Genomic DNA, 26,229 nt, shown 5'->3' with positions numbered 1-26,229 from the left:
TATATATAAAAGTGATGCACCGATACCATTTTTTCAAGTACGAGTACTGATACATTTTTGTTTATTGTCATGTGACAGTTTTTATAAAACAATACAGACTAATGATTTCAGGACAGTGGGGGAGCGCCAGAGCCAGGTCCCAATTTCAACCGCTGTGACCCTGGTAGTTTTCGTGAAAATGCCAAGTATCGGCGCTGGTATCTGAACTGGTATCTGGACATCCCTACGTATTGATGATAGGCTAACTGGTCTGTAATTTCCCAGTACGGTATATATCTTGACCTGAATTTAAAAATTAGTACATCTGCTTTACACCAGTTTGTACTCTTCCAGCCAGTAAGCTGTCCTTGAAAATTAGGACCAATGGTCTGGCTAAGCTCTCTTAGTACTCTTCTATACCGGCCTCCGCCAGCACCTGGTGAGTGACACCCAAACTCCTCTCTGTGTTGCTGATGTTCCGCAGTGTTGCACAGTGACAATCAGTACACATTGCACTTAGCAGTCCTATCACAGTGCCCAGTAGTCCTGCCCAGCTGTTTCCACAGTCCCAAGCATTTCTCACAATGGCCAGTAGTTCTCACTCAATGCCCCTGGCTCTCACGGCGCCTCAAGCTCACATGTGCTTCCAATTCTCACTTGGTGCCCCCCAGCTCACTCTCAGTGTCCTTGATTCTCTCACAGTGCCCCCCCCCAATTCACCCATGCCCCCAGTTCTTTTAGAGTGCCCCCAGTTTACTCTCAGTGCCCCAAGTTCACTCACAGTGCCCCCAGTTCACCCTCAATGCCCCAAGTTTTCTCACAGTACACCAAGCTCACTCTGGGAGCCCTTGATACTCTCACAGTGCCCCCCAGTTCACACGTTCCTCCAGTTCTTTCAGTGCCCCCAGTTTTCTCACAGTGCCCCCCAGTTAACCCGTGCCCCCAGTTCACTTTTAGTGCCCCAGTTCTCTCAAAGTCTCCCCAGTTCTTTCAGAGTGCCCCCAGTTTACTCTGAGCCCCCAGTTCCCCCTCTAAGCCCTTGATTCTCTCACAGTGCCCCCCAATTCACCCATGCCCCCAATTCTTTTAGAGTGCCCCAAGTTTACCCTCAGCGCCCCCAGTTCTCTCACAGTGCCCCCAATTGACTCTGTGCCCCCAGTTCTCTCACAGTACCCCAGCACACAGTGCCTCCTAGCAGTTACAGTCTCCCATTTCTCACCTTCTCTCTCCAAGGGGGGAAACACCCATAGTGTGCGGTTGTTCACAGCATCCAGTGGCCAGTATCCTCTTGCTCTCAGCTCCCGGCCTCCTTGGATACAGTGCCTGCTGCAATCCCACGCAGCAGCACAGCCCCGTTCTCCACACACAAACTCAGCTTCTGCTACCACCGCCGATTTGGTAATGGTAATGAAGTAGCCCAAACCTAATATTAGACATATTAAGCAGCCTAAACCTAATTTTAGTTGTATTAAACAGGTTTCTTTTATTGCTTATTAAATCAATGAAAAGATAATGCAAAGCAACATTTATTTAAATGTATAAATATACTGTATATTTGGTATCTTCCACTGTTCTCCCCTCGTGTTTGGTGTCACTTGGTATAGCCTCTCCCTGCTTCTTCCACATTCCATCATTGTATCTTCTGGCCCCCAGTGTAGACACTTGGATTGGAAGATCTATGCCTTTTTACACTTCATGTGACCAGCGAACATACTCTGTATGTACTTTAAGAAGTACAACAATGTTGGATTTCAGCTCCTGTGTCTGTGTTTTGGAGAGCTAGGCTGTCTGTGGATGGGTCTGAATCCGCTTGTGACCATACTGCCTGGAAAGCTTGAGGTCCAAAGGAGGTATTCAAAGCATAAAGCGGCTCTTGAAACAGAACACCCACTAACTCTTTGAAAATTGAACAAACGTTCTGCAGATGGATTTTTTGGAACAAACTTCTAATGGCATATGGCCAATTTTAGTTTGCAGGACGTCATGTCAATTCCAACCACAGGACAGTCTTACTTGGAGCAGACATGCATGTTTGTACTAAACGAAGAATGATCCTGCATCATCTGATAAAACCAAGCAGGCTGATTGATCCTCGGAAACAGCTATGAGGTGTCTGCCAAGATCTGATGTTGCAGCTAGACTTTATGAACATTGCCTTACGTTGGTGAAAGTGTAATGATCAGTCATCGATCATCTAGTATCATTCATTCTGTCACTGTCGACCTGTTACAAGGTAGACATGAGATAGTCATTGCATGGTCATGCCTGACCCAACTACAGGACATTTTACTTACTTGTGACTAGGGATCCACCGATACCAAGTACAGTACTCGGTACAAGTACCGATACTTTTCGAGCTCCAAGACTAGACTAGAGCAAAATTCAGAAGCTAGGAGGCAGCTGTCATTTGTACGGAGGACATGGAGCTTCCGGGATTTGTATATCTCTGTTTTATTGTATGGTTTTGTTTTTATAAATATATATTAGGGGATGCACCGATACTAGTTTTGCGAGTACAAGTACTGATACCGGTCCAAGTCCTCACAGATACAAGTACTGATACTTGCCCAAGTCCTCAAGTCCTCACAGATACAAGTACTGATACATTTTTGCTTATTGTCATGTGACAGTTTTTCTAAAACAGACTAATGATTTCAGGACAGTGGTGGAGCGCCAGAGCCCGGTCCCAGCTGCAGCCGCTGCAACCCTGGGAGTTCTCATGAAAATGCCAAGTATCGGCACTGGTACTCGAAAAGTATCGGTGCATCCCTACTTGTGACTAAAGCACAGGCATGAATATGTTTCAAATAAGGAATTATTCTGTAACATAGTAACATAGTATTTGAGGTTGGATAAAGACATAAGTCCATCAAGTCCAACCTATTGCATGCATGTGTATGGTTCTGCTGGTGTGTGCGTATGTATAGGTCCCGGTGTCATCTCATTCTTAAGTGTACCTGTACCCCTGTATGTTATGGTCTCTAAAGAAATCGTCCAAAAGCTTCTTGAATGATTCCACACTCTCAGCTGATATCACTGCTTGTGGCAGCGAGTTCCAGACCCTAATCGCTCTAACTGTGAAGAACCCCCTTCGCCCCTTGTGCTGAAATTGTTTCCCCACCAATTTTAGGTGGTGGCCTCTAGTCTTTTTTATGGAGTTAATCCTAAAGAGTGTGCTGCTAGTGTTGCTATCACCATTGAAAATTTTGTACATAAAAATCATGCCCCCCCTTAATCTCCTTACTTCCAACGAGAACATATTTAAATTTAAAAGCCTTGTCTCATAGCTCTGGTCCTCCATCCCCTTAATGAGTTTGGTTGCCCTCCGCTGGACTCTTTCCAGCTCAAGGACATCCTTTCTGGGGACTGGTAACCAAAACTGGACCGCATACTCAAGATGAGGCCCAACCAGTGATGTGTATTTTCTGACAAATCTAAGCAGGCTGATTGGTCCCCTTCAAGAACTGTGAGGAATCTACAAGATCAGACGTGTAGACTTTCCAGTCATTGCCATACTTTGTTTAAATTGTCAGGATCAATCATTGATCATCTGATCTCAGTGAGCATGTTTAGTGCTTTGCAGGCTCGTTTGGTTCCTTTGGTTGGTTTCTCTGTTGACCTCTTCCCTCTTTGTAAATGCTGCTTTAAACCAGAAGCAATGATCACTTTGTCCTGTTATGTGGGACAGATAAAGGAAAGCATTAAGTCCACCATGTTCTGCACGATGATCTTGCCGGGGTGGATGGATTTTGTCATGTAGTGGCAGGAGGTCATCTGCCAGGCATCCAGTATGGTAACTGGAAGTCCTGAAAACACTTCCCTCATCAATGTGTCCAGCTGCCAGGATAGCCAGTCACTGCCATGGGTAGACAGGAACCCCGTGTTCCCGGACTTAATTATGACCAAGGTCTGTGGACTGCGCTCCAGTAGTCTGGCCACGGCATCACGGATGGTTATCATCCTTCTCAAATAAACATTGACTGGGAAGAAGATAAAATGAGCCAAGCAGTTTATAACGATCACCAGTCCATCGTCTCCTCCTCCCATGTTATCCAGCTCGTTGGCAATGTACTTCAGTTCCTGCACGCGGGTGCGCTTCATGCTAAGTGGCCTCTGGTGTGCCCGCCACTCCACGAGGTAGCTGTGTTCTGCATCCGTGGCCAACAGGGGGCCGGGGGCATAGCTAACATGGAGGTTCACCCTCTGAAGTGCTGTAACAATAACAGTAAAAACATTTCAATATACAAAGTCATATAGTCAAATCTTGTCTCAAAGTATCACCCTAACCGTCCCCTCCGCTCATCCCAAGACCTCCTGCTTTGCAGCTCCCTTGTCAACTCCTCCCATACTCGCCTCCAGGAGTTCTCTAGAGTCTCTCCCATCCTCTGGAACTCTTTACCCCAACCTGTCCATCTATCTCCCGCCTTGACTGCCTTTAGGCGTTCCCTTAAGACTCATCTCTTCAGGGAAGCCGATCCCACCTCAACCTAACCGCTCAACACTCACGTTCTCAGACAATTCATCCCCACACAGCTCCCTCCTCATGTATAATTTCCCCTTCTCTTTCAGATTGTAAGCCCTCAGGGGCAGGGCCCTCCTTACCATCTTGTCTTGAATTGTATTGTGATTGTAATGTCTTCCTTATATTGTAAAGCGCTGCGCAAACTGTTGGCGCTATATAAATACTATGTAATAATAATAAGATAGATTATATCATAATTTAAAGCCGAATTACAAGCCCTCCCTTCTTCTGCCCCTGTCTCCTTTTTTTTATTTAATTCTTCCCCTTATTTTGTTGTTTTTAGGCTGGTCACACGCTGCACAAGATCCTCTTTGACTTTTCTCAGGAGATTGGTGGTCCTCATTGATTAGTGCCTTCTCGGTTTCACTGTATTGTAAGTGGGGAGTGCCCCCCAAGAAGTGTGTCCTTCAACCCATGCACTCCCAGGAAGTGGATTGAATGATAATAGGTGTCATTCAGCCCAAAAGAGAAGTGCCATCGAGGGCCGTTAAGAAGTTAATGCTTGGGACAGTACCTGAGAGGAGGTGAGCATTGCAGCCAGAACTGCTTTTCAATTTTTATAATGGCTCAGCCACTGGAAAAAAAAAGTCTGCCAGCATTCTGCCGCTTCCAAATGCAACCGCTATTACCCGATCATTAACTTGAACGGGTGACAGCTGCTGCTAGTGAATGGCAGATTTGGGGTTCCTGCTGCAGGATATCGCATGTTCCTGATGCAGAAATCCCTAAACGCTCCTACCTTGAAGGTGTGAATGTAGCCTTTGGCTTAGGGTTGGAGTTACAAGGAGGGTTATGTCACACTTACCAAGTGTTCTGTGCCAGGTCTACCCCTCTTTCCTAGGTGCTTGGCTTCCAGCCTACTACAGGTCATAGGCCTACAGCCTATCTGGTCTCCACCTCTGCTGTTTAGTGTTATTACACCTGTTGCTCGGGGTTCGAGCAACGTATCTTCAAACCAGCTGCTGGACCCCCCTGTGTCCCTGGTGATCATACTTTGTGTTTCCTGAGATATCCAGTGATTCCAAGTTTCCCTGTACTTTCTAGAATTCCAGTGTTTCCAAGTTTCCTGTGTACCCCTGAGTATTTACGCTTTGGCTGTTTTCCCTGTTTTACTGTTCTGTGTCCCAGTGATGTTCTGATTTCCCTGTGGATATTGCGTCCCTTCCTCACTTTCATCTGTGTGCTGTGAGTCGTCTGTATTGTTGGCACCGCTACACTGCTTCAATGTTCCCACACTCCAGCCCTGTCTGCCTGCTCTTCCCCAGTGTACTACGCACCTCTTCCAGTGTATCTTGCACTTCAGTGGATTGCGCGTTGCTTGTATTTGTATCCTGAACCTCGTGTAACGCGTTCTCCCTTGTGTGTATCCGCCACTTTATCCTGAACATTGTGTGTATCCTTCTGGATATCCAGAACCTCTGTGACACGCGTTCCCGGTGTGCACTCTTCTGTGTATCCCAACCAGTGCACTAGTGTCATGTATTCTGTGTGGACCCAGTCCTCTTCTCCTGTGTGTTGTAACTCCCCAATGTACCCTGCATCAGTGTGTCTTATACCTCTGTGGTCAGGGGTGTAACTAATCACAGGGCCCCATAGCAAAATATTGTGATTCCTCCTCCTCCTCCGCTGCTGACACTGGGCCCAGCCTCCTCCTCTGCTGCCGACGCCGGGCCCAGCCTCCCCCTTCACAGCTGCTGGCGGTCACTGACTCAGCAGCGGCTGTGAGGAGGAACGTGGAATGGGCCGCTGCAGAGATCACAGGTTGTCAGTGATCTGGACAGTGGCGTGCTCCTCCTCACAGTCGCCAGTGCCAGCCAGCAGCCTGCGATGCCATAGTGACCCAGGTGGCCCGCACGGCATCAGGGGGACCCCTTTGTTCCTCATCCTGGCTGGGCCCCGCTGTGCCCCGGGCCCCATAGTGGCCGCCTAGGTCGCTATGGCAATAGTTCCGCCACTGTCTGTGGTGTATCTGTTCTCTTGGTGTTCTCCTGCTGCAATCTTCCTGTACCTCTTGCTTAAAGTCTCTTGTTTTACTGGCCCCTGAGTCCTGGGTCCAAGTGCTGTTCTGTCTTTCCATTCCCATTGTAATTGTCAGCTGAATCTGCAGGGGTGTGGTAGAGGGCCGCAACCTGGGAGCTGTCCTGCAGCAAAACATCCCCATAAAAAAAATAATGCAAAAACGACTCTGGCAGTGAAAGTGTTAAGGTAAATTGCACATGGGCAGGGATGTCCATAGTACAAAGTGCGGTCCCTAACTCCAGCCTAACAACAGAATTCCCACCTTGAGACATATAAAGCAATGTAAAAAATGAGAGCAGGCATGCCTAGAAGCAACTGTATGCAGCTAAATCCTCGAATTCACACAAATTAGAAACAAATTAAACAAATTAGGAACAGCTTAGACTTTGCCGGCTAACTGGGAAGCGTGTTGGGGAAAACATTTGTGTATTGTTCTGTAGACAGGCCATACCCACTTTAAAAGCTAGACGAAAATTGGATGCCATTTATTATTAGTGTTGCAGTATGGGTTACATGGGGGAGATCTCACCCTGCAGCGCCCTCAGGCGACCGCTTGCCTTGCGGTAGCGCCGGGCCTAGTTATAGGGAGGATAAGTGTTAGGGTTGTAGGAAAGCTTAGGGTTAAGGTTGCAGGGAGGGACAGGGTTAGTGTTTGTGTTATGAATAGGGTTTGGGTCAGGTTTGAAGGGAGGGTGGGTGCTAGGTCTACAAGGAGGGCTAATGCTAGAGTTTACAGGAGGGTTAGTGTTATGGTTGGGGTTACAGAGGTTTTTTTTTGGTCTTAGAGAGGATTATTGTTATGGATAACATGGATGGTTAGTGGTAGGGTTAGCGCTATGGTTGGGTGTTGAAGGGAGAGTTAATGTTAGGTTGTGGGCTACAAAGAGGTTAGTGTTAGGAATACTGTTACTGGAAGGGTTAGAGTTGGGGTTATATGGAGGGTTAGTGATAGGTTTGGGTTTAAAGAGAGTGTTATTATTAGGGTTACACAGAGGGTTAGTGTGAGAACTGGGGTTATAGGGAGAGTTAGTGTTAGGGTTGGTGTTACAGGGAGAGTTAGAGCTGAGGTTACATGGAAGGTTAGTTGTAGGTTTGGGTTTACAGGGATGGTTTGTGTTAGGGTTGGTGTTACAGGAAGGGTTAGATTTAGAGTTGGGGTTACATGGAAGGTTAGTTGTAGGTTTGGGTTTACAGGGAGGGTTTGTGCAGTGGCGTAACAACCGGGGGGGCAGCAGGGGCGCGGGCCCCGGGCGAAAAGTGAAGGGGGGGCGCCGGCCGAAAATTGCACTTTCGGCTAAATGCCGAAAGTGACATTTGCCTGCCGTTTTGTCGGCGCGGCCGTGATTCCTTTCATCCCCGCTGGGACACAGAGCAGTGCCCAGCAGGGATGAAAGGAATCAGAGAGAAAATGACAGCCGGCCGAGCGCTGCGGGACGAGCGCTGTGAGCGGCCGGTGTCTTTCCTCCCACACCGCTCGGCCGCCTATCACAGTGCAGCAGAGCGGTGTGGGGGCGGAGACAGCCAGCGCTGTCACAGGAGGCTGGGCTCTCCTCTTGCAGCCTCCTATGACAGTGTGTGTCAGAGAGGAGAGCGGGTACAAGCAGTGTGTGATCAGTGATCGCTGATTGTTTGTAGTGAGAGTTAGAGCTGAGGTTACATGGAAGGTTAGTTGTAGGTTTGGGTTTACAGGGAGGGTTTGTGTTAGGGTTGGTGTTACAGGAAGGGTTAGATTTAGAGTTGGGGTTACATGGAAGGATAGTGGTAGGTTTGGGTTTAAAGGTAGGGTGTATTAGGGTTACACGGAGGGTTAGTGTGAGAACTGGGGTTACAGGGAGGATTATTGTTAGGGGTTTATGTTTAGGGTTGGTGTTACAGGAAGGGTTAGATTTAGAGTTGGGGTTACAGGGAGAGTTAGTGGTAGGTTTGGGATTACAGGAAGGGCTATTGTTAGGGTTGCTATTACAGGGAGGGTTAGAGCTAGAGTTGGAGTTACATGGAAGGTTAGTGGTAGGTTTGGTTTGCAGGGAGGGTGATTGTAAGATTCAAGGGGAGAGTTGGTGTAAGAATTGGTTAGGGAGGGTTAGGGTTGAAGTGAGGGTTAGGGTTGAAAAGAGGGTTAGGGTTAGGTATACAGGGAGGGTCATTGTTAGGGTTGGTGTCAGTAGTAGTGTTGTAAAGCATTAAGGTACGTCAATGCTCTCAGTGTTAGGAGCTCTGTGTCAAAAACTAGCAGAACTGAGCTCCTGGGGCAGAGAGGTAATGTATCACTTACATCTGAGCTGGACTTCAGTGATTTCCTTATCTGTCATTTTTTGGCCCCATTAGGAGACCAAGTCATATTTATAACAGCAGCAGACACCTGCTGGCGTATTGCTCTCAATAGTGAGATATCTGGATACCCTTGGCCCATTCCTCTCTCCTCAGTGCAGTAAACATCCATGCTCCTGAGTGCTTCACCAATATTTGCATATCTGACCAAAGAGCCCAGTAGATACAGTGCATTATGGGACCTCATGTCAAATCTGAATACATTTAAAGAAAAAGGAGAGCAGTGTGACCTGTGATTCATCACATGGGAAAATGGTTGGTAGACAATTTGAACAGAAACTTAACGTAAAGTGAATTTGGAAGATGCAGGAGGATATTATGAAATGTAGGCACTAAAGTAGAACTCACAAGGAACAAATTCCACCAGGTATTCCCACAATTGCCGTAGTGTTGAGTCCCCAAACATGTACACGACTTTCCCCTTCAGACAGGAGGTGACGTTGGCGGGTGTGGGGAAATTCTGGTTCCTGCAGACACGGGAATGCCACTTGTCCTGGTAATAATACCCCGATGGGTCTGGATTTGGTATGCTGCGTCTACAGATATCTCTGTCATCTGAAACATCAAATCATCAATAGTTTAGGTATCTTTGTAATTATAGAAACAATCCATACCTAATTTAGAGTTCAGGTTATGGTGGAAGATGGAAGTTTATGCCAAGTTACAGTTTCTAAGATCTGTTCTAGGACTTCTGTGTTGAGATCTCTGCAGGTCTACCTTCCTTCCATTGCTGAGGGGCTACCACTCTATAATTCGCAATGTAGTTTGCATTATAAAAGGAGGTGTGTGTATAGACAGCTTTTATGTGTTTTAGACAATATTTTTCACTGGATCACCATACTATATAGTACTGTTAGTGTCCGGCCTCACACCATTGCATTTGCAGCAAATAAATGAATAGACCTCCCAGTAATTCTATTACTATACTGCACCTAGGGGGATGTCTAACGATTTATACTGTGATCACAGGAGAGTAATACCATCAGGCTCACAATAAACTCAGAATGCAAGTGAGCAACACATTGGTCTGTACTCTCATTTGCCTTATTCGGGTACTTTGGGCTGCACCCTTGTTATACTTTGCACTCAGATCACCGACAATCCCGTAACATTTGGAGGCTTCGTCTGGGAGATCACAAAGCTGGAAGCTGCTATTACAGTTCAGTGGGAGAAGACCTTAGTGAGGTGGCACAGAACACAAAATGGCTGATCCAACACCAGTAAAGAAACTACAGTGGCACATTCAGAAGCTATTGCACACATTGTGTCAGGAACCGGATCTGAACCCAGGACCTCTGCTGTAGCTGGCAGTGGTTCTACCTGCTGAACCACCTTAGAACCTTGGATAGCTCCTTGCCTGATCTACTGTTGTAATGCTCAGTTATACCCAGTTTCTGCTGAACTCTGAACTCCTCCCTTGAACTTCCTATTTAAGCCACGCCTCTGCACTTCCTGTTTGCCAGATTATTGTGCTCCTGCCAACATATTGCTTCCTGCTCCCTCTGTGCTACAATCTACTCATACTGCTACCTGTGTACCGACCGTTGGCTGCTGATTCACCGACTACTCTCATCGTCTTCTGCTTCATACCTGATACCTTTGGCTCCTGACCTCGGCTTGTTCGCTGACTACGCTTCTGCCTGCTCCTATATTACTACCGTCTGCTTGTGTACCGAACCCGGCCTGTTATACCACGAATGTGCCTGCTGTTTCAGCTACTGGACTCTGAGCCTGATCCCAGATCATGACACATTGTCTGAGAATCAGCGGCCCTCACTGTCTGTCTTAATGCAGGAGAAAGAAGGTAAAGATGTTCCTCGAGCCACAGGTTCAAGTGAGATGGAGGTAAGTACATCATGGAACACCTGCAAGGGTAAGAAGTATGCAGTGTGGAGCACAGAGGTATGGCTTACTTGCTCCAAGTAAAAGGACAGGTTTGGTCTTCGATACGTGAAAGCAGCTCTGAAAATCCTAATGTAAATGAGGTAGGAGATCATGAACCACCCCTCAGAGAGGACAGACCACCGCAATCAACTGAAGGTGGGTTCACATTAAGGGACATAGCAGCATGCCTGCCAAAAAAGGAATTTAGAATTTACAGTGGGCAGATGTCAAACTGGGACTCTGAAATTACCTACAGCCATATCTGTAAATGGATTGATGAATGTGTGAAAACATACCCAGAGATAGAATTCATCAGAACTGTGCTAAAAAAAAAATCATAAAACCTGGACCCTTTAAAGAGATGTCTGTGAGGGTGATCATTCATCCAGGTCATGGTATATCTGTAAAAACAAGTTGGTGCTGCTTTCGCTTAAGATAAGAACCTGATAAGTGTACAAAAATGCAACAATACAAAATGCAACAAACACTTGCTGGGAAGAGTCAAGGAAGAGGTGTCATCCTTGACTCGGACCTCACCTTTCTTCCCCACATCCAATCACTATCCAAATCCTGCCGCCTTCACCTTCGTAACATCTCAAAACTACGCCCCTTCCTCACCAATGAAACCTCAAAATTACTCATCCACTCCCTTGTTATATCTCGTATTCTCTCCGCCCCCGGCTATATCTCAAACCTGGTCTCAAAGTATCACCGAATCCGGCGGCTCCGCTCATCCCGAGAACTCCTGCTTTCCAGCTCCCTTGTCAACTTCTCCCATGCTCGCCTCCAGGACTTCTCTAGATGTCTCTCCCATCCTCTGAAATTCTTTACCCCAACCTGTCCGTCTGTCGCCCACCTTGACTGCCTTTAGGCATTCCCTAAAGAGTCATCTCTTCAGGGAAGCCGATCCCACCTCAACCTAACCGCTCAACCATCACGTTCTCAAACAACTCATCCCCACACAGCTCCCTCCTCCTGTATCACTTCCCCCTCCCTTTTAGATTGTAAGCTCTCAGGGGCAGGGCCCTCCTTACCATCTTGTCTTGATTTGTATTGTGATTGTAATGTCTTCCCTATATTATATTGTAAAGCGCTGCGCAAACTGTTGGCGCTATATAAATCCTGTATAATAATAATAATACAAGAGTCAATAACCTCTGCAAAAGAGGAGGGAGAAATTGGATGCATTCTTAACTTATATCTTAAGATTCAACTTGATGTATACGACACCAGTGCAAAAGTCTTCATTCCAAAAACTCTGTACCAGGAAGTAAAAAAGTACATGAAGAAGTTGTTAGAAAGGGGATGGATACACAAGTCCAAAAGGACTTTACTCGCCCCCCCTGGAGTTCGTGTAAGAAATAAAGATGGGAGCTTGAGACTATGAGTAGACTTCAGATAGCTAAATAGGAAGACTATACCTGATGGGCACCTCTTGCCATGAGTTCAAGACCTACTAGACAATTGGAGTGGCCACTCCTGGTTCTCTATTTTAGATTAGGGAAGTGTTTACCACCAAGGTTTTATTTCTGAAGAGTCAAAGTGTATGACAGCATTTAGTACACCCTGGGGCTTACATGAATGGGTGAGGATTCATTTTGGTCTAATGAACGCACCAGCAGCTTTTCAAAGATGCCTAGAAGAGACCATGGAGGAACTAAGAGATGAATGCTGTTCACCTTATCTGGATGATATTCTGTTATTCCAAGACCTTTTCAGAACACCTTGAAGTACTGAGAGGTTTTTTTTTTATATAAGCTGCATGCACATGTGATAAAGCTGAGAGCAAACAAGTGTGAACTTTTTAAAATAGAAGAATCCTTGGTAGACTTGTTTCAGGTAATGGCATTCAAAGGATACAGAAGCAGTAGATGCACTCAGAAAGAAGACAAAAAAGACAATGGGCGAAGTGAGAAAATTACTTAGGTTTTTAAGCTATTATGGATGTTTCATGTATAGCTAGACCCCTCTGACGTACTACAAATCAAAAGAGAGTATATAGGGACAGAAAAGGGGGATACTGTAAATAGGAAGACATCTGTAAAGACATGAACAGCTCAGCAGCTGCCCTCTGGGACACCAATCCAATGGATACCAGAACACCAAAAGGTTGTTGACACGCTAATACTTATATTAACCAAACCCCCAATCCTTGCTTATCCTGACTTAAACTCACCATTTGATTTACATACGGATACATCGCAGGATAGGCTAGGCGCAGTGCTTAAGTACAGGTAATAAGCTCTGGTTCACAAACACCGATGCCAACTGAGAAAAATTACCATTTGCATTCAGGGAAATTAAAGTCCCTAGCCCTAAGGTTGTCCATTTGTGAGAAGTTTAGGGACTACCTGTCCTATGCCCCCTCTTTTACCATCTTTACAGACAGCAACTAAGAACATATGTCAATGTATGTTCTTAGCTCAGCAAGACTAAACATTGGAAATCGCTGGGTAGGGCAGTTGGCTGACTTCTGCTTTGACAGCAAGTACCACCCAGGGCAAAAAAATGCAGGTGCTGATACCCAGGGCCTGATTTCTGGCAAGGCCACCGAGACCCGGCCTCTGGGCTGCAGGGGTGTAGAATCTCCCAACTCCCGGGACATGCAGTTCTGGCGGTAGGTTGTTTTCTACATTTAGCCCTGCTTTGGGCAAGCAGGGCTAAATGTAGAGCGGGGAAGCTGCTGGTTCATTTACAAGTGATCTCAGCAATGTCGCCAAGCCAGAATTGCAACCAGAGGAGGAAGGAGCTGCACCAACTTCTAATGAAACAGTGAGGGAAGGGAGCCTCTCCTCTGAACAACGTTTTCCTCAAAGAATAAGAAAACCAAAAGGAGATATTGACATATGAGACACTAGGTAACACGTTTCAAAAGGGGGATGTTTCCATACATATGATTGAACAGTGCTGTGACGCCCTCAGACATAAAATGGCCAATATTTACATCACTAGAAGTTCCCTCGTGTCCATATTTTTTGCCAGGAACATATTCCCATAGTTAATTAGATGATACAAGCTATAAATAAATGTCATTTATTATAACTGTCAGGTGGCATTTATTTAAAGAGGGGAAGTATGTAGCAGGTAAATGAATAGACCTCCCAGCAATGCTTTTACTAGGCTGCAGCCAGGGGGAGCTCTAGAGTGTGATCACAGGAGAGTAATACCTCAAGTTAAAGGGTAATTCCACTTTCCTAGGTGAGTTTGGGATAATGGAATTGCGCTCCCAATCTGCTCCCCCTCCTCCCCCTGCTATACTTACCTTTGGGCAACCGCTCCTTTTCCCTCCGCCGGGGCGTGCATACTATTGGTACCCTGTACTGTCTTGTAGTGCATCCCTCAGCTATGTAGTTTGAATTTTGTTTGCAAATGGCGAGCACTCATTAGTCAGCATGATGAGCTGACTGATGAAAAGTGCTTCTTGCTAAGAAGCGCTTCTCATTGGTCAGCGCAGTCAGTGACCACCCTGACCAATAAGTGCTTGCCAAGTTCAAAATACAGAGCACAGTGCTGCGCTGATGACAGTACAGGGTACAGGTAATACACTTGCAGTGGTGGAGGGGAAGGAGCATTCTCCCAAAAGGTAAGTATAGCAGAGTGGGGAGAGGGGGACAGATTGGAGGTAGTAATTCCATTTTCCCATATTCATCTAGCAAAGTGGAATCACCCTTTAAACTCAGAATGCAAGGGAGCAATGCATTGTTCTGTGCTCTCTTTTGCCTTATACAGTTACTCTAGGCTGCATCCTTGATATACCTTGCACTCAGATCACCGACAATTCTGTAACACATTCACATGTGCACGTCACTGCAAGTGTTTCAGCAAAGTATGCATGGCACCCCAATGCACTAAGACAATGGACCTGCTTTTGCAGTGCACTCCAATGTTTGGTAATGCATTTCCATGTGTTGTGGTGTGCTGTGTTTGTAAAAAAAAGGGGTCAGATCTGGTTTTCGGGCACCTGGGTACGTTGACAGCCCATTCAAAATAATTGGGCTGCCTTAATGCAATGCACACGGCACCACAATGGTGTGATGGGTCCTCTATATCCCAACTCCACCCTCCTGTAACTTGTCGTAACTAGGTTACATTTAAAAATAAGCAAAGTTCCCCGAAAATACGGAATCCCAAAATAAGAGCTGTCTATAATAATCAAACAGGTAATGATAATGTAACAAATTTTAATGAGAATTAATAATAAAGTAGAACATATAAATACACCTACTGACAAAGAACATCTAAAATCAATTAAAATGACAAACAAGTCCTCCCTGATATAGCCCTGTGTTGATTGATGTAGATAAGAATCTAGTGACCGTTAGTGATGGTCACAAAGAGTCACTGATATTGGACACAAGCGCTGTGTTAGGCAAGCAAATACTCAGTATCAAAGAAGAGAAAAAAAGAAGGAATTACTCACTTCCGATGTGGTTTAGGTGGGGAGACAGTTCCTAACAAAAAAGACTTCAAGCATGCATGAGGTAATGGTCACAATGGCTGTCCCAGACTGCTGGTCCCCGGATTCAGCAAATTTCTTTGATACTGAGTATTTGCTTGCCTAACACAGCGCTTGTGTCCAATATCAGTGACTCTTTGTGACCATCACTAACGGTCACTAGATTCTCATCTACATCAATCAACACTGGGCTATATCAGGGAGGACTTGTTTGTCATTTTAATTGATTTTAGATGTTCTTTGTCAGTAGGTGTATTTATATGTTTTTCTACTTTATTATTAATTCTCATTAAAATGTGTTACATTATCATTACCTGTTTGATTATTATAGAAAGCTCCTATTTCGGGATTCTGTAGTTTCGGGGAACTTTGCTTATTATAGATTGACGCTGGAACCCAGGAGTTTTTTGTCCACTTTATTGTTATTTGAGGCGCTTCTCCTTTCCCCATTTGTTATTACATTTAAAAATAATTGAATTCTCTGAATTCTTACTTAAGTTGTTAATTCTGATCTTACCAGTGCCGTTCTTCTGGGGCAGGACAGTAAAATCTGGGAGGGCTGATGAAATCACCTGATTGGTGACAGAGCTGTCAGAATGGGAAATGAGACAGAAATCAAATGACGGAATCTTAGAACCATCCTGGCAAATATCTGATGTTTAAAGTGTACAGTATGTCTGGCCAAAATAAAATAAAAATATTCAGTTCATCTCCGCTATACATGCACATTTCCCCACTTTAACCTCTTGCTCCCGACCCTTTAACTGTTACGTAGTGTCGGTAGCCTGGGGAGCGGTTTCCCGATCATGATTGGCCATCACACGATTGGGAGCCCATCCCCGGCTTACAATAATTAACAGTGACTGGATGCTGTCGGTGACAGATCAGTGGGCAGATATATGTGGCAGCCCAGCGTTAAAGTCCTCCTCCGTGGTGCCACATATACAGTTAGGTCTGGAAATAATTGGACATTGACACGCGTTTTGGTATTTTGTCTGTTTACCAAAATTAATTCATACAGTTAAATAAAGAATCTGGGATTAAAGTGCAGTCTCTCAGCTTTAAGTTGAGGGTATACACTTCCATATTGGAGGAAGGGTATAGGAATGACCTTCTTTATTACGTAGACCCCTTTTTTTTCAGGGGACCAAAAAGTAATTGGACAATTGGCTCAGAATCTGTTTCACGGACAAGGGTGGGCTATTCCTTCATTATTTCATCATCAAGTAGGTAAAAGGTCTGGAGTTGATTCCAGGTGTGGCATTCACATTTGGAAGCTGTTGCTGTGAACCCACAACATGTGTTCAGAGGAGCTCTCAATGCAAGTGAAACAGGCCATTCATAGGCTGCAAAGAAAAGAAATCCATCAGAGAGATAGCGGGGACATTAGGAGTGGCCAGATCAACAGTTTGGTACATTCTGAGGATAAAAAGAACGCACGGGTGAGCTTCTCAACACAAAGAGGCCTGGACATCCACAGAACACAACAATGGTTTATGGTCATAGGATCCTTTCCATGGTAAAGAAAAACACCTTCACAACGTTCAGCCAAGTGAAGAACACTCTCCAGGAGGTAGGCATATCATCATCCAAGTCTACCATAAAGAGGAGACTTCATGAGGGCAAATGCAGCGGGTTCCCCACAAGGTGCAAACCATTCATAAGCTTCAGGAATAGAAAGGCCAGATAAGTCTTTGCCCAAAAATATCTAAAAAAGCCAACCCAGTCCTGAAACAGCATTCTTTGGACAGATGAAACTAAGTACAACCTGTATGATGATGATGGGAAGAAGAAAGTATGGAGAAGGCTTGGAACGGCTCATGATCCATCATCTGTACAACACAGTGGAGGCAGTGTGATGGCATGGGCATGCGTGGCTTCCAACGGCACTGGGACACCAGTGTTTATTGATAATGTGACAGAAGACAGAAACAGTCTGCTCAGGTTCAGTCAAATTCAGAGAAGTTGATTGGACGGCGCTTCACTATATATATATGGACAATGACCCAAAACATTCTGCAGAAGCAACCCAGGAGTTATTTTAAGGCAAACAAGTGGAATATTCTGCAATGGCCAAGTCAATCAGCCGATCTCAACCTGGTCAAGCGTGCATTTCACTTCCTAAAGACAAAACTTAAAGGAGAACTATGAGGTGAGTGCTTTTCACTCACCTCATAGTTCTATCCGACCTGTGACAATGAGACTGTCACAGGTCGGCTCAGTAGATTGGGAGGTGAGCGAACACATACCGGCGTTCGCTCACTTCTCGATCCTGTCACGGCTCTCTGCCGTGACAGGGGAGGGACTGGATTCCCCCCTCCCCGTTCCGATCCTCCAGCGCTGACTGGCGGAACGGACGGGGGAGGGGGCGGGTTACAGCTGGCTCTGCCTCTAGATAGGCAGAGCCAGCTGTCACTCACGCAGCTGGGCGGATCCAGACATAATTGTCAGGATCCGCTTCAGCTGCGGCGTCTCGGCTAGTTTGTGTCCTCCCGTTACCCTTAGGAGAACTATGGGGAAAAGTCCTAACCCCATAGTTCTCCTTTAAGGCAGAAAGACCCGCAACCAAGCAACAATTGAAGACAGCTGCGATACAGGCCGGGCAAAGCACCACAAAGGAGGAAACCCAGCGTTTGGTGATGTCAATGCATTCCAGACTTCAAGCAGTCATTGCCTGCAAAGAATTCTCGACAAAATATTAAAAAGTAACATTTTCTTTATGATTGTGTCCATTTGTCCAATTACATTTGAGCCCCCTGAAATAAGGGGACTGTGTATGAAAATGGTTGTAATTCCAAAACGTTTCATGTGATAGTTTTGTTCATCCCCTTGAATTAAAGATGAAAGTCTGCACTTCAATTGCATCTCGGTTGTTTAATTTCAGATCCATTCTGGTGGCGTACAGAGCCAGAACTATGAAAATTCTGTCAGTGTCCAATTATTTCAGGACGTAACTGTATTTGCCGGGGGGAAAAAAAATACTTGTTTATCTGTCATAAATTCTGTGAGCTCTACCTGTAGTAGGCTGACAACACCCTGGGATCTATTTATAGGCAATTTGCAGTGCCCTTCACCCATCCAATATCTGTGAATGTTCATTTTGGGTGAATAATGCCAAAACTAAATGTTCTTGATATTTTTTTTACCAGTTTGCATGTAGTTCTGTAATAATACAATATGGGCACCAGATGGCTCTTCCCAGTTTGAATGTAGACTGTTGTAATATTACATTATGTTCACTAGATGGAACTGAGAAGCATAGGAAATAAATACTACTGCGGCCGGATGCTGTGATGTTTTCGGGAAGCTATGCCCAGCACCCTGCCAGCCCCTCCCACCATCCACGATCTGCCAGCATTGCAAACCGCAATGTAGGCAACTACAACCACCCCCACTATAGATATATATGGGCTTCAAGCTATAATCTTGTTTCAGTGTCTAAGGTGCCACAACCTCTGTAAATAACTCTTACCTTTCTAGAAACTTTCCCTCAGCAGAGGTAAGTATTTCGCGATGGCCACCATTAGAATGCTCCAGGTACGTGCTGCAGGGAAAACCTTCTGGACGCACACAGAACCATTCCTCCCCGGTTTGTGAATCACGGTAAGTACAAACGTCCCGTCCAGGAGGATGAAAATTACACTCCACCGTGGCCCATCTCCCGTTATGGTAGAAATACCCGTAATAAAACACCTGAACAATACAAACAGCTGCCATCAACACTACAAATGTATTGCGCTGTACATTCCAGACGCAGGCCATTCCTGAGGAGTTCTGTGAATGGGCGGTGGAGAGTCTGTCATTCAGCTGCTCCTCCTCCATTCAAAGAATTCGATGCATCGTGGGATAGTAAACGACACTTTAAAAGCCTACACAGGTCATAAATTTAGAGTTAACCATGAATATTGGCCCTAGAATTATTGCTCTCACTCTGGTGCATGTGGTGATACCTAACAAGTGTGGTGCAATTATCCTTTTCATATGTAGATGCACCCAATATACTGTATGCTTGCGTCAGTTCACAGGGGCGGGGGACTTGGGACTTTTTTGGGTGCTTTTACATTCATTTTATTTCATTTTTACTTCATTGCTATGACATCAGGGGGCTCACAAGCCCCCTATGTGATAGCATATTACTGGTGACAGGTTTCTCTTTAAGGAGACATTAGGGGTCTATTAGACTCCTAATGTCACCTTTGCACTTCAGTAAAGTGGATCAAGCACAGATTGTGTTTGGTCAGCTTCTTCCCCGGGTTCTCTTGCCAGAGAATGACGGCTCAGAAGCTGGAAGTGATTAAATGGATGTTGCTTCCAGTTTCATTCAGTGGGGAGGAGATCAGCGAACCCACATTCACTGCTCTTTCTTCCCGCTACCCGCTGACACCAACGATCTTGGTCCTGGGCCCACATGAGGGGCAGCAGAGCCCGGAAAGCAAGGCAAGCCATGAGAGGTGCATAGGAATAACCATAGTTTCTCACCTTATCAGGACGAGTTTCTCTCTTCCTCTTCAGGATGGCGATGGCCTCACTGGAATGGACGAGCAAGATATAAATCTCAGAGACCCCGGCCCACGGAAGGAGAAAGGTGGCGGTGTAGGTGCCATTTCTGTGGTCAGTGATGGAGCCAGTTACTCCAGCCTTCAGATTCAGAGCGTGAAGCTTGGCCTGGAAAAAATCCCCTCCGTAGGTTTTGGGTTGGCCATAGTGGTCTCGAGCCCTAATAAAAACCTTTACATACTCCCCCACGTGGTATGTAATACCTGGGTCCAGCAGTGAGCACACGGTGGTCTTTGGGCTGGTAGATGACATGAAACTGGTAGCATTGGGAGGTTCTGGCCATGCGAGGGGTTTAAGGAACTTCTGGATCTCTTCTGTTTTAGAGTCTTGGGATGTCATTGGGGTTGTTTCAGGAGAATGATAACTCTTGGGTGGAGGCGGGTGCCATTTGTTCTTGGGTGTGAACAAGATTAACCTGTACAAAGCCTTAAAGGAAACAAAATGAGATCAGCAGGGCACATAATGTATTTTCCAAAAACACGGGTATTCTATTATTCACGGATGCTTTCATGAACATGCAGACAGATGACTTCAAGCAGAACTACCTTTTTATTGCACATACTGGAACATTAACAGGTTAAAAGAGCGCATGCAGACTTGCACATTTGTGATTCTTGTGGCTTCTTCAATATGTTACCCAGCTACAGTTCAGGTGTAGCAGCAGGACTAGGGATTCTCTAGGATTGTCTATGGCCTCTTGGATTGTCTATGACCTCTTGGATTGTCTATGACCTCTTGGATTGTCTATGGCCTCTTGGATTGTCTATGGCCTCTTGGACTGTCTATGGCCTCTTGGATTGTCTATGACCTCTTGGATTTTCTATGACCTCTTGGATTGTCTATGACCTCTTGGATTGCCTAGGGCCTCTTGGATTGTCTATGGCCTCTTGGATTGTCTATGACCTCTTGGATTGTCTATGGCCTCTTGGATTGTCTATGGCCTCTTGGATTGTCTATGACCTCTTGGATTGTCTATGACCTCTTGGATTGTCTATGGCCTCTTGGATTGTCTATGGCCTCTTGGACTGTCTATGGCCTCTTGGATTGTCTATGACCTCTTGGATTTTCTATGACCTCTTGGATTGTCTATGACCTCTTGGATTGATCTCTGCTGTCACGATGCTCCTTCATTTGCATACAGGCTCGAGAGTAGTGTGGCTCCTCCTAGTCCTGCCCTGTGTTCACTCTTCTTGCTTGATTGACAGATGTAATAATTAAAGAAAGTGACAAGTAGCTGATAAACCAGCAGGAGAAAGGGAGGATTAGGGTGGGGATAGAACCTCCCTATTACACGCTGAGTTCCTGGCAAATAACAAAAATTGTCTGACCCCAAGGAAATGATTGCATCACTTCCTCTAGGTGGAGACACCGCATTTATCACCTCCCACTGATGCTGAAGTACAGACAAAGCCAAAAGACATACAGATAATATGAAATATGGATTTAGTAAAGAGTAACGCAGATTTGCAAGTGCGCATGCATGCACTATTTTAAACTTGCAATTGTTTGCACACATTGGTGTACATGTGCGCTAATGCAAGGTTTAAACTCTGCATGCGGCTGTGCTGTGCTCATGGATGTATGCCATCCAATGCAAGCATGCATGTGAGATTTGGAGTGCAACTCAGGTGTGCGTTATCAATTGATAGAGGGAATCAATAAGATGTGATATCAGTTGATAGGGGGAATTAATAAGAGGTGATATCAATTGATAGGATGAATTAATATGAGGTGATATCAGTTGATAGGGGGAATCAATAAGATATGATATCAGTTGATAGGGGGAATCAATAAGATGTGATATCAGGATATCAGTTGATAGGGGGAATCAATAAGATGTGATATCAGTTGATAGGGGGAATCAATAACATGTGATATCAGTTGATAGGGGGAATCAATAAGATGTGATATCAATTAATAGGGGGAATCAATAAGATGTGATATCAATTAATAGGGGGAATCAATAAGATGTGATATCAGTTGCTAGGGGGAATCAATAAGATGTGATATCAATTAATAGGGGGAATCAATAAGATGTGATATCAGTTGCTAGGGTGAATCAATAAGATGTGATATCAGTTGATAGGGGGAATCAATAACATGTGATATCAGTTGATAGGGGGAATCAATAAGATGTGATATCAGCCGATAGGGGGAATCAATAAGATGTGATATCAATTTATGGATGAAGTCGCTATCACCAGAGACTTTATAATGCACTGATCAGATGTTCACAGAGGAGCTGATGTCACCATTGGAATTTGAATAGACAGCTTGAGCCCAATTCACACTCAGCCGCTAAATGGCCCCTGTGAGGCGCGTGATCAAGATAAGTACATCTGTGGACTCTTCCACTACAAACCACAGCTGGGGGCCAGATATCACCATACACTGCGCTCTGTCTGTCTCATGAATGGTTGGGTGAGTTGCCCTCCAGTGGCAGGTAGTGGTATTACACACTGTGATGATTGATACACATTATCAGACCAAAGTAACATAGTAACATAGTAACATAGTAACATAGTAGGTAAGGCTGAATAAAGACACAGGCCCATCTGGTTCAACGTATGTATGTATGTATGTATGTATGTATCAGTGGCGTAACAATCGCCATAGAGACCCAGGCGGCCGCTATGGGGCCCGAGGCACAGGGGGGCCCGGCCAGATGCCGTGCGGGCCACCTGGGTCGCTATGGCATCCTCTGCTGGTGGCTTTCACTGGCGGCTGTGAAGAGGAACACGCCGCTGTTCAGATCACCGACAGTAATCTGTGCAGCAGCGCCTTCCTCTCCACAGCGGCTGCGGAGTCAATGAGAGGCAGCAGCGGCGGTGGAGCAGGGTGGACCCGGCAGTGGAGGAGGAGGCGGGGCCCATGGTCGGCAGCAGGCTAGGAGGTGGGGCCCATCAGCGAGCGTGGAGGAAGAGGAGGCGGACAGGTAAGGAGTGCGACCAGCCCACCTGAGGGAGACCCTGCAGAGCCCACCATAGGGGTCACCCTCAAGTGGGCTCTGCAAGGGGTATAACTAGAAATCACAGGGCCCCATACAAAATTTTGCTATGGGGCATGTGACGAACTAGGAGCGAGGAGAGAATACACAGAGGCAAATCACACGGAACCTGGCATGCGGGGTGTTTATTGGGGAATTCAGGTATACAAATCAAGGTACAAAGGCCGGGGTTAGGTCCTGGGGGGTTGCAGGCCACGGGGAGGGTCCACCCAGAAGGTAGGCAACGGGCCAAGGAAGGAGTAGATCCAGAGTCACAATGCTAGTAGTCCAGGGGTCAGAGGTGCAGCGAGGGGTAATCCAACAGGTAACAAGGCACCGTGTGAGTACATCCAGTAAGGGTAGAACAACAGATCCCAGCAGGCCTCACCGCAGCAGTGGAGCAGAGCAGACAGGGTTAAGTCCGTATCCCTTTGAATCCCCAGACAGAGACCGGCCTCAGCGCAGCCTCTAGTCAACCATTCAGCGAGGAAGAGAGCATGCAGCCTTCCCACCAACACTCAGCCCTCGTTCACACCTGAACGTTTTGTAGCGCGTTCTACGCTCGACGAACGCTCTACAAAACGCTCAAAAATATAAATCCCATTGTATTCAATGGTCTCGTTCCCACCTCGGCGTATTTCCGCCCGTCCCTAACGCGCTACAAAACGGCCCACGCCTGAAAAGGTACAGGTACTACTTTGGGCCGTTTTGTTGCGCGTTCCCATTGGGATACAGCCAAGTAGCCTTCGGAAACGAGCGTTTGTCGCGCAACTTTTTTACCGCGAATCGCATATGCAATACGCCTAGGTGTGAACGAGACCTTACAAAGGTCCCAGGAGGGGCCGGCCTGAGAGGGGAGGGAAGGGGGAGTACACAGGCTGTTGCTGAGCAACTAACCCCCTCCCCTCATGTGTCCTTTGTTCTGGGGAGGATGGAATGGAGGGAAACAGCAGACATGTCCTGGCTTGTCTCGCTGCCCCTTTCTCCACAGGGCCCTGTGATTTCTAGTTACGCCCCTGGTGTGTATGTATATGCTTGGCTCTAGTAGCTATCATATCCCTGTAAATTTAAGAAATCAAGAAACTCATCTAAATGTTTCTTGAATTTATCAGTGCTATCTGTAGACACTACTGACTGTGGAAGGGAATTCCACATTTTTACTACTCGCACAGTACAAAGAAAACCCTGCGAAGTGTGAGATTAAACCTCCCCTCCTCTAATCTCTTGCTGTGTCCTCATGTCAATAGTATAGTTCTTGGTGTAGACATCCTATTCCGAATATTGTTGTCCCCATTTATGACAAGTAAGGGCTCTCCACCTCCGAATGAGGACCCCACTCCAGTTAGCGGGGCGTCACGGACGGGCCCCCTCCCTTTCGTAGCAAGGTGCAATCTATTGGCTATCAGTTTCTACCAGTTTTTATAGGAATTTGCTCAGCCAGACAGATTGATCCCTGGTGCCCAGCCTACCCAGGGGATGATGCGGCCTTTTAGCACTTACAGTATAATGTGGCCCTCAGGGTCCCTGAAGTCAGTGGTGTGCATTGTTTCATACTCAGTGGCCAGTGAATAAAGAAAACATATTTTTTAGGTTGGCTGCTAGTAATTACCGTATTTTTCGCTCCATAAGACGCACTTTTCCCCCCCCAAAAAACGATATTTGGGCATATAAAAATTAGTTATCAGAATGCGTTCTGCGCATTCCCGCCGCCATCTTGGAGGCGGGGTGCATAACGTCACATGACGCCACACTTGTGCGGCTTTGGGTGATGTTATTTGCAGAACAAGCGGCGGCCAGATCGACCGCCAGCGTGTTCTGCGCATGCGCAGAACCCTTTTGGAGTATATCTTGGTAGACACCACGATGGTGGCACACATATTCGGGTGCCGCCATCTTGGTGAACAGAACGCGCTGGCGGCCGCTACGGCTGGTGCTCGTTCTGCAGTTTCTTTGTGCGGTTTTGGATTTGGAGGCTCGTTGCCTCCGAATCAGCGTTAATTTTCGTTTCCATTGACAAAACAAATGAAAACGTTTTTCATTTTCATTTGTTTCATCCGAAAAAAAAAACAATGTTTTGCCCTGCACACGTCTAATAGTCCTGGACAATCTCATGGAACATGTCTGTAGTCTATGACCATCTCTTGTTGCATGCATTTCATTTCTCACCATATCCTGTTGCATATTTGGAGCCTCCAACAGCTTAAGGCCCCATTCACACACGGATCGGCCGGCACGTACAGCTCCGTTCGGCCACCTGGGTCGCTATGGCGATTGTTACGCCACTGCCCCCTACGCTCACCTCAATTGCAGGTCCGTAGGGGTGAGGGTTTTCTGGCCGGGACGCATACAGGATCCATTCCGGCGGCGTATGAATACGCTCACCCGCACCCCTACGGACCTGCAATTGAGCTGAGCGTAGGGGGGCGTACGACCGCGTAGCCCCATAGAGAAGGACGAGGGCTGCGTACTAAATCACACACAGCCCCTGTCCTTCCCAGCAACTACTTGGTACGGACCCGCACGCAGCACGGAGCTGTACATGCAGGCCGATTTGTGTGTGAATGGGGCCTAACGGTAATATTACATTTACTGCGCCCCTTTGGTGATGTCAGGGGGTGCACTTGAGGCTCCCAATACATAGAAAGTTGTGAAAAAAAAAATAACATAGCGCAATCATCGGGGCATTTTGGCAAGTACAAGTACTTGTCAAAATGCCCTGTTTTTTCCGCCCTCACCCTGCAGCGCCCTCAGGCGGCCGCTTGCCTTGCGGTAGCGCCGGGCCTGGAAGGATGCCCAATCCAGTGCCATGAGCCAATCTGCCAAACGCTATTTTCTGTCATTTTCAAAATTTTTCTATTTCCCAAGTGAAATCCCCACAGCGCCAAGTGGAACAATGGTATCCTTCTATACTGTGTTACTATTACAATGGAACAAAGGAATGGAAAGTACCGTGCTTTACTGGGGATTCTGCCATGTTGGTCAGTGTTCAGTACATAGAGCGGAGCTCAGGTCTGATTGATCAAGCATTCCTACTGAATAGCGTACAGAGAGATTGCACGTTCTTCCCTCGCCCCTCCCACTGTCTCTGACAGCATTGGGGTATGCATACAAGTATTACATTAAAAAGACTCATTTGTTTTCTAAAATAGGTTGACGAATGCATAAAAAGGTAAAACAAACCTCAAATTATCTTTTTAATACTTCATTGTGTCTGAAACTACAATATTAAAACAGGCGTGCGCACCCACCTCCAGGCTGCAGGGGAACGGTAATATTGGGGAAGGGTTAAGGAGATCAGTAAAGAGAGCCATTCTAAGTGGAGAAAAGTAGTTAAAGGAGAAGTATGAGGCGAGTGATATCCCCTCATCCTCCTACACATACCGTCGCTCGCTCACTTCTCGATCTAGTTCCTGCAGGGCACCGTGACTGTCACTCACGGTGCCCTGCAGGGATTACCCCCCCCCCCCCCCCCCCCCCCCCCCCCGCCCCCCGGGGAGG

General features: G+C 46.3%; 2 protein-coding genes across 2 annotated transcripts in view; both read right to left on the bottom strand.

The window, feature by feature from the left end:
• The window catches only part of LOC108801329 (NXPE family member 3-like), a 27,965-nt gene extending 25,799 nt beyond the window's left edge, over window positions 1–2,166 (bottom strand). Inside the window, exon 1 of the mRNA XM_018573254.1 lies at window positions 2,140–2,166. Coding sequence (XP_018428756.1) covers window positions 2,140–2,166 — 27 coding nt within the window. The remainder of the gene's footprint in view (window positions 1–2,139) is intronic.
• Window positions 2,167–3,654: 1,488 nt separating this feature from the next.
• LOC108801328 (NXPE family member 3-like) lies at window positions 3,655–20,084 on the bottom strand. The gene is made up of 5 exons (XM_018573253.1): window positions 19,668–20,084; window positions 18,661–18,881; window positions 15,706–15,776; window positions 9,197–9,403; window positions 3,655–4,190 (listed from the first exon to the last, which is right to left on the bottom strand). The coding sequence occupies exons 1-5, from the start codon at window positions 20,082–20,084 to the stop codon at window positions 3,655–3,657; spliced, it is 1,452 nt and encodes a 483-aa protein (XP_018428755.1).
• Window positions 20,085–26,229: the final 6,145 nt, after the last annotated feature.

Source organism: Nanorana parkeri, unplaced genomic scaffold (assembly GCF_000935625.1).
Source record: "Nanorana parkeri isolate BGI_ZX_2015 unplaced genomic scaffold, ASM93562v1 scaffold2303, whole genome shotgun sequence".
Lineage (NCBI taxonomy): Eukaryota > Metazoa > Chordata > Amphibia > Anura > Dicroglossidae > Nanorana > Nanorana parkeri.
This window is presented reverse-complemented; position numbering and strand designations above follow the sequence as displayed.

What these genes read in the sequence shown, in the direction of transcription:
- LOC108801328 (XM_018573253.1), bottom strand. Translation starts at nt 20,084, where the DNA reads ATGACATCCCAAGACTCTAAAACAGAAGAGATCCAGAAGTTCCTTAAA. An exon ending in GAGAAACTCGTCCTGATAAG is followed by an intron (nt 18,882 to 19,667) that starts GTGAGAAACTAT and finishes TGTATTGTTCAG; the next exon opens with GTGTTTTATTACGGGTATTT. An exon ending in GAGGGAAAGTTTCTAGAAAG is followed by an intron (nt 15,777 to 18,660) that starts GTAAGAGTTATT and finishes CCATTCTGACAG; the next exon opens with CTCTGTCACCAATCAGGTGA.